The sequence below is a fragment of the Rhizophagus irregularis genome, chromosome 28, assembly GCF_026210795.1.
Source record: "Rhizophagus irregularis chromosome 28, complete sequence".
In the NCBI taxonomy this organism is placed as follows: Eukaryota; Fungi; Glomeromycota; class Glomeromycetes; order Glomerales; family Glomeraceae; genus Rhizophagus; species Rhizophagus irregularis.
Genome location: NC_089456.1, coordinates 1,511,229 through 1,522,985, shown reverse-complemented (window position 1 = coordinate 1,522,985; position 11,757 = coordinate 1,511,229). Strand labels below are relative to the sequence as shown.

At 23.2% G+C, this 11,757-nt stretch overlaps 2 protein-coding genes across 2 annotated transcripts; one reads left to right on the top strand and one right to left on the bottom strand.

Annotated features, from left to right (window-relative positions):
* On the top strand, window positions 1–1,011 carry OCT59_018973 (uncharacterized protein; the record flags this gene model as incomplete). Its single annotated transcript, XM_066135728.1, has 4 exons — window positions 1–96; window positions 319–474; window positions 548–632; window positions 707–1,011. The coding sequence occupies 4 exons, from the start codon at window positions 1–3 to the stop codon at window positions 1,009–1,011; spliced, it is 642 nt and encodes a 213-aa protein (XP_066004991.1).
* A 6,511-nt stretch (window positions 1,012–7,522) lies between these two features.
* On the bottom strand, window positions 7,523–11,530 carry OCT59_018972 (uncharacterized protein; the record flags this gene model as incomplete). Its single annotated transcript, XM_066135727.1, has 7 exons — window positions 7,523–7,714; window positions 7,808–7,963; window positions 8,028–8,199; window positions 8,277–8,352; window positions 8,431–10,567; window positions 10,685–11,431; window positions 11,510–11,530. 7 exons carry the CDS (start codon window positions 11,528–11,530, stop codon window positions 7,523–7,525), a joined length of 3,501 nt encoding a protein of 1,166 aa, XP_066004990.1.
* Between the last annotated feature and the right edge of the window lie 227 nt (window positions 11,531–11,757).

Here is an 11,757-nt window from a genome sequence, read left to right as displayed (position 1 = left end):
ATGAGACTTTTAGTAGCTGAAAAGCTCTATCCTTTATGCCCTACTACTGAATATCATGATATGCCTCTTAGTGAAATTAATAAATGTATTGATAGGGTAAATAATTAGCATGAATTTATTAGTTTGATTTTTTTTTAACTTAATGTTTATTTTTTATTTGTTTAATTTCGAAAAAAATCCATCTTTTCCAGAACTGTAAGTGATTGGGAAGAACGTGAGATGATCCGTCGGCATATTAATTATAAGCGTAAGTCATATGTTTAATTTTTAAATCGATCAGCAGAATTGTTTAACAATACTCTTTTTTTAAACATATAGGATCAACTCTTAGTGATAAAACTCAAAAGACACTTAAATCTCGTAAACCAAATGGAAATAGCAAAAGATTTAAGAGAAAAGTGGTTGAATCTAACGATGAAATCAATGAAGAAGAACAACAAACAAGCGGATCAACTTTATCAACAAAAAATTGTGGTAATTTTTAAATATTATATGAATTTTTTTTTGTAAATTAATCAATGAATTATATAATATTTCGAAATTATAGTATTATTACTGTAGAATGCCATTATTGGAATTTAACAGCTCAAATATAAAAAGTTTGGAAGAACTTAATAATGAACCTTCACAAAGTAAGTATAAATTATAATGCATTTTATAGATTCTTAACAAATAATTAACTAATAATTATATTATATATTGAAAGCAGTTGATAGAGTAATACAACAAAAAAGTGATGTAGAACAAGAAACTGATCAAGAAGTTTCACAAGTTAAAGATCATGGTAACAAGCATAAAGCAACACATAATAATGAAAAACAAAAAGAAACTTCTCAAGTAATACGTTCTAGTTGCAAGTGTAACGTAATACAACAAAAAGGTGATGAAGAACGAGAAACTGATGAACATGAAGATGATCAAGAGGCTCCTCAAGTAAAACATTGTGGTCGCAAGCATAAAACAACACAAAAATTACATAATATAAAAAGCAAGAAGAAATCCTTCAAGTAAGACGTTCTAATCGTAAATGTAATATAACACAACAAAAAAATGATGATAATAAACAAGAATATAATAAGAAGCAACATAAAAAATAGTTTTATTAATTATTTTTAGTATAGTACTATATTATCAATATTTTATAGCAAAATTAATACATATTTAATATATTATTCTTACAAAAATCTAATAAATAATATACGAATTTATTTCAAATGCTAAATAAAAATTCTACATATTTATCACAAATTTCGTATAAATGGATGCTCATAATTGTATTAAATTCATTATACTAACATATTTTACATTTTTTATACAAAAACTTGATAGAAACTTTTTACTGGGCTTGTCAATGTTAATAACCGTAGCTCAAAATAAATTATATGAATCTCTAAAGATGAAATCTATTCTGACTGTAATTTTCTTCATATTTAGTAGTTAGTACCACATTTACTGTTAAATTTAAATTTGTATATCTGTATTTTTTTTGAAATTAATAAAACATGTATTAATTAATAATTTAATTCAGATTGGGGATGGAATCGGTTCAAATGAGTTAACTCGAGTCGATTCTGGAACTGATTATAAATTCAAAGATTCTAAGTCTCCCGGATTTAGACCTACTTTTAACCATAAAAACCATTCTCACGATTTCAAGAACTGACTCAAGAACTGACTCAAGTCACTGTCATCAGTCAAGCTTTTGACGATCACATACCAACTTCGTTTAAAGGCCAATCAAAATTTTCTAATTGATCATAGATTTGATCATATTTTATTTAAGAGCTTAATTTGGGAACCGTATTAGAACCACAAACTGATTTCCATCCCTAATTCAAATTGAATGTATTTAATTGGAAAAAACGAATTTGAAAACATTTAAATTTATTTAATTCGATTTTCTGTCCATAATCAATTTAAATTTTAATATTCTCTTTATTAAATGATTTAATCAGAGAAGTTGAGATATATTTTTATTTTTATTTTTATTTAACAGTAATAGTTAGCGAATACAAATTTTATAAACATATCAAAAATGAAAAAGTAAAATAAAAAAATGAACTAAACTATCAGAAGAATCTACTTCAACGGTGGGGCAATTAAATACGAAACTATTAAAGATATAACCAACTACACCTAAAAATCATTTCTTTAATTAACCCACTACCTCCCATACACTAGCCGAAACTTGGTAAGTTGAAGCCCGCCCTGCAGAAGAAAGTAAAATTGACCCTATAAAATTATATAAATCAAACTACTAAAATCTACGATGGCGCTACGAAGTAAGATTAGTATAGAACTCTATTATATTTTTACCAAAATAAATGTAATTCCTAACACTATCTAAAGAATCATAATGAATAATATTATTATTACTACTATTATTACTAGGTAGAAGTTGAGATATATTAAAACAATAAAAAGATATTATTGGGCGTTTTTTATAAAACTAGTAACGATTTTGTTGATCATTTTTGTTGATCATTTATTTTAAATTTATTATAAATTTTGTCATGAGATTTTCTATGGAAATCATTTCTCAATTTGTTATTAAAACACCTGCTGAATTGCCTCGAAATTGAAAATCATTTCCCTTTTTATAAAAAAATTTCCTTTTTGGTAAAAAACTCTCAGATTAATCTTATATAACTTTATGTAAATGTCAATGACAATGTCAATGTCAGTGACAATGTCAATGTCAATGTCAATGTCAATGTCAATGTCAATGTCAATGACAATGACAATGAAAAAAACTTCTAATGCCAACTTTTCGCAAAAACTCTTCCTGTGCCACTAAAAGTCCCTGTTAAATTGTTGCATCATTCAATATTTGCATAATTTCATTTTTTTGTTGATCATTAAAATTTCATAAAATATTGCAAAAAAATAAAAAAATTGTAAAAAAAATGTTTCAGCGTTTTTTCATATAATATTATTAAAAAAAATGCCAAAAACTTTTTTTTTGCATTACTATTAAGAAAAAAACGTTTTGGAATTTTTCCATATAAAATTATAAAAAAAATAACGCAAAAACGTTTTTTCTTCATTTTTTATTTTTTTAACAAAAAATGTCAAGACTGACGTTTTTAATTAAAAAAACCAATATTTTTTTGATTTTTAATCACAAAAATGTCAAAGTCTGACGTTTTTAATTAAAAAAATCATTTTTTTTTGATTTTTTAATAACAAAAACGTCAAGTCTGACGTTTTTAATTAAAAAAAACCAATATTTTTTTGATTTTCATTTTTTAATCACAAAAATGTCAAGTCTGAATTTTTTAATTAAAAAAATCATTTTTTTGATTTTTTAATAACAAAAATGTCAAGACTGACGTTTTTAATTAAAAAAACCAATATTTTTTTGATTTTTAATCACAAAAATGTCAAAGTCTGACGTTTTTAATTAAAAAAATCATTTTTTTTGATTTTTTAATTACAAAAACATCAAGTCTGACATTTTTAATCAAAAAAATCATTTTTTTTGATTTTTTTAATTACAAAAACGTCAAGTCTGACATTTTTAATTAAAAAAAACAATATTTTTTTGATTTTTAATTACAAAATGCCAAGTCTGACGTTTTTAATTAAAAAAAACCAATATTTTTTTGATTTTTAATCACAAAAATGTCAAAGTCTGACGTTTTTAATTAAAAAAATCATTTTTTTTTTGATTTTTTAATAACAAAAACGTCAAGTTTGACGTTTTTAATTAAAAAAAACCAATATTTTTTTGATTTTTATTTTTTAATCACAAAAATGTCAAGTCTGACGTTTTTTAATTAAAAAAATCATTTTTTTGATTTTTTAATAACAAAAATGTCAAGTCTGACGTTTTTAATCAAAAAAATCATTTTTTTTTGATTTTTTAATTACAATAATGTCAAGTCTAACGTTTTTAATCAAAAAAATCATTTTTTTTGATTTTTTAATTACAAAAACATCAAGTCTGACATTTTTAATCAAAAAATCATTTTTTTTGATTTTTTAATTACAAAAACGTCAAGTCTGACATTTTTAATTAAAAAAAACAATATTTTTTTGATTTTTAATTACAAAATGCCAAGTCTGACATTTTTAATTAAAAAAACCAATATTTTTTTGATTTTTAATCACAAAAATGTCAAAGTCTGACGTTTTTAATTAAAAAAATCATTTTTTTTTTGATTTTTTAATAACAAAAACGTCAAGTTTGACGTTTTTAATTAAAAAAAAACCAATATTTTTTTGATTTTTATTTTTTAATCACAAAAATGTCAAGTCTGACGTTTTTTAATTAAAAAAATCATTTTTTTGATTTTTTAATAACAAAAATGTCAAGTCTGACGTTTTTAATTAAAAAAATCATTTTTTTTTGATTTTTTAATTACAATAATGTCAAGTCTAACGTTTTTAATCAAAAAAATCATTTTTTTTGATTTTTTAATTACAAAAACATCAAGTCTGACATTTTTAATCAAAAAAATCATTTTTTTTGATTTTTTAATTACAAAAACGTCAAGTCTGACATTTTTAATTAAAAAAAACAATATTTTTTTGATTTTTAATTACAAAATGCCAAGTCTGACATTTTTAATTAAAAAAACCAATATTTTTTTGATTTTTAATCACAAAAACGTCAAGTCTGACGTTTTTAATTAAAAAAATCATTTTTTTGATTTTTTAATTACAAAAACGTCGAGTCTGACGTTTTTAATTAAAAAATCATTTTTTTTTGATTTTTTAATTACAAAAACGTCAAGTCTGACGTTTTTAACTAAAAAAATCAATTTTTTTGATTTTTAATTACAAAATTGTCAAATCTAACGTAAAAAATAATTTTTTGAATCATAAAAATGTCAAATCTGACGTTTTTAATTAAAAAATCATTTTTTTTTATTTTTAATCACAAAAATGTCATGTCTGACGTTTTTAACTAAAAAAATCATTTTTTTTTTTGATTTTTTAATTAAAAAACGTCAAGTCTGACGTTTTTTAACTAAAAAAGTCATTTTTTTGATTTTTTAATTACAAAAACGTCAAATCTGACATTTTTAATTAAAAAAATCATTTTTTTTATTTTTAATCACAAAAATGTCATGTCTGACGTTTTTTAACTAAAAAAGTCATTTTTTTTTGATTTTTTAATTACAAAAACGTCAAGTCTGACGTTTTTTAACTGAAAAAGTCATTTTTTTTGACTTTTTAATTACAAAAACGTCAAGTCTGACGTTTTTTAACTGAAAAAGTCATTTTTTTTGATTTTTTAATTACAATAACGTCAAGCCTGACATTTTTTAACTAAAAAAGTCATTTTTTTGATTTTTTAATTACAAAAACGTCAAGCCTGACGTTTTTTAACTAAAAAAGTCATTTTTTTGATTTTTTAATTACAAAAACGTCAAGCCTGACATTTTTTAACTAAAAAAGTCATTTTTTTGATTTTTTAATTACAAAAACGTCAAGCCTGACGTTTTTTAACTAAAAAAGTCATTTTTTTTGATTTTTTAATTACAAAAACGTCAAGCCTGACGTTTTTCAACTAAAAAAGTCATTTTTTTTGATTTTTTAATTACAAAAACGTCAAGCCTGACGTTTTTCAACTAAAAAAGTCATTTTTTTGATTTTTTAATTACAAAAACGTCAAGCCTGACGTTTTTCAACTAAAAAAGTCATTTTTTTGATTTTTTAATTACAAAAACGTCAAGTCTGACATTTTTTAACTAAAAAAATCATTTTTTTTTATTTTTAATCACAAAAATGTCATGTCTGACGTAGAGGTTAGAACCGGAATCGGTTATCGGATTTATAACCGGGTTTAACCGATTCGAAATTTAACCGGTTTACGATTCAGTTAACCGGTTATATTCAAACCGGTTTAAACCGATTAACCGGTTATTTCAAACCGATCAAAACTGATTTTTAATTTTTGTGAATGGTGACATGCCTCCACCTGATCTATTTATCCCCAATCAACTAATACAATTTCAGTTAATGAAATTTTAGAATTTTTTTTTTTGATTAATAATTTTAAATTTTTCGTTTTTTTTTTCAAACTGAAAAAAAAATTTTCTTCCTTTCTTCTTTCGGTTTAGTTTTTTTTCAAACCGAAAAATTTGTTTTTTCTCATTCTTTTCCCGTTTAGGTTTAATTTTTTTTCCCAAACTGAAAAATATTTTTTTTTTGAATTATTGTCCTTTTTTTTCAGAATTTTTTTCGGTACTTATTTTTTTTTAGATTCCTTTTTTTTTGGAAATTTCCCTTTTTTTGAACCGATTCCTTTCTTTATCCTTTTTCTTTCCCCCAAATTTATTTTCAATTTTTTTTTCTTTCAATTTTTTTTATAACAACATGTAGGAAAGATGATTAAGATTTTCAAGTTTGATTTTCAAATTCATAAAAATCAAAAAAAATTGATATTTTTACAATATTTTACAATTAATTAATTAAAGAAATTATTGATTTAATAATAGACTATTGTAACCAAATCCATATTCGAAATTCTCTAAATAATCACCAGATTTTTGAATAAAAATTTTAATTCAAATGGTTTAGTTAAATTGATAATTTATTGAATAAAATGAGTATCAAAAGAATAATAATAAATGAAATGAACAGATTTCTAATATATTTGATTGTTCAAATATTTTTCCTAAGTTGATTATAAGTTTAAAATTGACGTAATATAAAATAATAAGAAATAATTATAAAATTTATAATTAATTAATAAAATATTTGAAACTTTATAGTGCTGGCCCGAATTACGAAATTTAAATCACGTGACTGCGGCTAAATAGTTTAGCCACCGGGTAAGTTATGTTACACAAAATTTTATTATAGATATTTGTGTCCCACAAAATTTCGAACTGTGTTACACAAGGGATGTAATTCCGGCCGGAATTATAACTTGGCAGGATTTATGCCGATCACATTTAATTCTGGCCAGAATTATCAAATATATACGAATCGGTTATTCGGTTTCAATCGGGTTTTGCGAAATCGGTTTGAAACGGATTGAACCGGTTGCGCCCGTTTTAAATTCGGTTTTCGAAAATAGAACCGGTTCTAAACTCTAGTCTGACGTTTTTAACTAAAAAAAACATTTTTTTGATTTTTTAATTACAAAAACGTCGAGTCTGACATTTTTAATTAATAAAATCATTTTTTTTTGATTTTTTAATTACAAAAATGCCAAGTCTTACGTTTTTAACCAAAAAAATCAATTTTTTTGATTTTTAATCAAATCTAACGTAAAAAATGATTTTTTAATCATAAAAACGTCAAGTCTGACGTTTTTAATAAAAAAATCAATTTTTTTTATATTTAATTATAAAAACGTTTGATGACCCGACCCAAAATTTTCGAGTCAATCTGACAGTATAATGATTATAACTCACTAATAATTACCAAGTTACTCTAGTTAGCTAATAATATTATTTTATTATAAGCATATATTCCCCACCCCTAAAATATTAGCTAATATATGTCACTGCACTTAAAGTAAACAAGTCGTTTTTTTTTTAAATTAATAAAAAATAATTATAATTTATAGGTTACTAATAATGTCATTTAATTCAAGCAGATTTTCTGTTTCTTTTCTTATAAAATACTTGTCCTCAAAAGCTTCTGGAACATTATTCATGTGAAATGGCAATAAATGATCCATTTTAGGAAAATAAATTCGGTTTTCATGGTTATTTCCTTCAGTAGATTTAGTAAATCTAACATAATCTATTTGCTATTATAAATAAAATAATAATGTTATTATAACAATATATATATTTCATATTATAAATATTGATTGTGGAAATATATAAATAAAATATCATACTATATCAATAGAATCCTTCTTTGTCTCAATTGAAAATTGTATCCATTTTGATCCATACAAGTATATAGAGAAAAATGACATATATTCAATCCAACCTAATCCTTCAAGTTCCAATATATCCTCATATTTTAATAAATATTCCTTTTTCTCATAGATCTAATTTGAATGATATAATTAGTTAATGAATATACAGTATAGCAAGTCAAATAATTAAACTTACATTTCTTTCAATTATAAATTTTATAAAAACATCTGGTGAATTTATTTTTTTGACATTTATTTTCCAAACTATATTATTGTAATAACAGTTGATGCGAGATGTTATATCATCAAAATACAATCTGGGTAAACTTAAATGGTTATCTTTAAAAGATAATACCAATCCCGACGTACTTAGAATTTTGAAGATACTATTAGTAATTTCTTTATTAAACAATTTAAATTACTATAATATTATAAATATATTTACCTGTTTATATTACTTTCATGAAATTGATAATTATTGACCAAATTATGAAGATTTGAAATAAAATAAACATTATGTTCTATAAGTAATTCATTAAATTAGAATATATAGTTATTTTTAAAAAACAATAAACAATAAACTTTAAATGTAAGTTTACCTTTAAACATGTAAATATTAAATTTATCATTATATCCAAGTTCAACAAAATCAGAAAAATAATCTTCACACAAGTAAGACCAAAAATCGGAATATTTTTTTAATAGATAAACAAATGAAATATCATCATTTAACTCAAATAGTCTATTTAAATCTAATTTTGCTTCATAATAATCTTTTAATTCAATATATATTTTACACCTCATAAAAAGTAATGATTTATCATGATAAATATTAGTGGATCGATTAATTTTAGTAATAAGTTCATGGTAGTTTGATAACCACTTTAGATCATAATCAACTTTGGAAATTTGGGAGAGATAATCTCTTGAATCTTTCAAATACATTTTTTCTAAATCATTATTAGGATATAATTCAATGCATTTTTTAAATGCTATCATAGAATTACTAATATCTTCCATCATATAATATATTAATCCTTTACAATAATATGCTAAAATATTTGAAGTATCCATTTGTATTATATTATTAAAATTTAATAAAGCATTATCATATTCTTGAAGGATGTAATATGTAACAGCTCTCTTAGTTAAATTATGAACATTTTCTGGATCTATACTATCTACCTTTGTAAACCATATTATAGCATTATCATACTCCTCAATTTTACTCAGAATTTCTCCATAATAACATAAAATTAATGAATCTTTCTCATTAATACTGAGCAATTTATCCAGCATCTTTAGAGTATCCAAGTATCTTCCTTGCTTTTCATAAATATAAGCACAATACTTAAGACATAAATAATTAGTAGAATCATTTTGTAACACAATATCAAAATTTTTTAAAGCAACCTTGTTATTATTAATATTGTGATAACTAATTCCAAGTACCATATATATATTATTTATTTTAGCCTTATAATTTATTGAAGACTTTAAATCTCTTATTGCATCATAATAATTGCATTGTCTAAAATGAATTTCTCCTCGAATATACCAAACAATTGACTTTTTTCCTTTCAATTTAATAGCTTCATTTATATATAAATGTGCTTGTTTATAATCATTAAGACATCTATAAGTATAAGCTAAAATACATTTCATAGAATAACTTGCTGGAAAAGTTTTAAGAAATTCTTTACACCAATGTTCAGCATTTTTATAATTTCTTACATCTAATTCTTTAATAGCACTTTGATATAGTATAGAATGTTGTTTTTTTGAATTTCTAATTTGAAATATTGATTTTAATGACATATTTGCTTTTAAAATTTTCTTTTTCTTAGTTAACATAAGATCAACTTCTGAATCACCTGAATCACTATTATACTGTTTATACGTTGAATCATCAATTTCAATAATATGTCCAGCTTCAAAAAATTGTGGATATAAAATTTTATAAATAGTATTTTGTGATAAATACTTTATTTCATTATCTTCAATATTAACTCGACATTTAGGACATTTTTTTTGTTTTAATCTTTTTAAATTATTAAATGATATTATATGTTGACATTTTAAAATACATAATTGATCTGTTGGTTCATGATCAATTGAACAAGTCATTTCATTTGCAACAATTTCTAAAATATTAATCGATTCTGATATTTGCTTATTTGTTGATGAAAGTATATTTTGATTTCCTATTCCCTTCTCTTTTACTTTTTCTTTTCCCTTTCCTCTTAAATTATCATTATATAATAGATTAAAATCATCATAACACTTGTTTTTAACAAATGTTAATAAATTTTGAAATTTTTCCGATGAACCAATTGTTGAATTATTTTCATTTAATTTTTGAATGTATTGACCAAAATCAACTTCAATTATTGAAAACATTTGATTATTAAATTTATATAAATGAAATAATATTTCAATTGCTTTAAATTGAATAAAACTACTTGGAGCTCTATTAAGTGATTCAATTGCCAAATAATAACAAAGACCATGTGTGGATTTTTGAGTAGATTTTTGTATAAGATTTTGTGCAAGATCTAATATTCCAAACCATAAAGTATGTGGTAAAGCGAGAGGTTCATTTCCAGCAAGATCATTTATGAAACTTCCAGTATTTCTTAAAATTTTAACAAGTTTATTTGATACTTCATCAAATTTAGATTGAGAATCTAAAATAGAATTATCGGCAACATCATTCCATTCTTTTTCCAAATAACTCTAAAAATATTCCATTAATATCATTTCTTGAAATTTTTTACTAACACTTTCAGACCAGTTGAATAGATTATATTGTATTATTAACATAATTCTCCAATTTACATAATAATTCGCTACCGGATATTTAAAATTTAATCCTTTATGTAATTGAGTAAGCATTGATAAAGTTGAACAATTATCATTTGGAAGAGTAACACCCGTTGCCATTGATAAAACACCGGGTGTAATATTTAATGCAGCTTTAAGTAAATCTTTAGTTCTTCGTACAATTTCTTGAAACCAAGTTTCATCATCACGCAAACTATGTAAAGTATCTCGCAAATGAATTAATAAGAAGTCAATATTATAATTTCGCTTATTAACAAAATTTTCATCATCTTTATCATGCTGCTGTAATCGATTGAATTGGTTGAAACTAGATCTATAATTATTATAAATTCCTTCTTGCATTACTTGAGTTGTTTTTTTATGAATATCTGCAAATTTTGCTAAAGAATTATAAACTTTATCTCGAAGTTCTTTACTTAAACGCATTGGCGTAACACAAATTTTTTCCAATACTGCCACCCAGGTACGTATGTGTAACTCTAATCTAGCAACACTCCGTTTTTCATAATAATCAAAAGATGTTGGATCTGCAAATGAAATTAAAGAATTGCGAAGAACTTCAGGTAAAAACTGGTTTAGTGGATTTTCGAAAAGTAGTTTAAGAGCAAAGAGATATTTTAATTTAGTTAAATCTTTAGTAAGTACTTCCACTTTTTCATTAGGAGTAATATATCCATCTTCTTCTAATTCTAGAAGGATAGAATTGTTGGACGCGAATTCATTATTTTCAAAGTTATTAAATAAGGAACTTTCGCTCTATAGTCATAATGTAAAATAAGTTTAAACGACCTTGGTTTATCAAAAATATTAAAATTTCATACATTTTTTACTCACCTGGATTGAATTTCTTTCCATTGTTTTTTTCATTAAAAAACAGAGTAGTACAAAAAAAATGAAAATGAAATTAACTTTAACTGTATTTATATAGAGCTTTCGATTACCTAGTTGTATTACTTATTTAAAAGACGTATGTGACGATTGTAATGTACAACCAACATATGAAACGCGAGTATGAATGAGGATCATCATCAGTGTACTGTACCAAGAATTGTTTGTTTTAAAGATAGTAAAAACCGCCAATA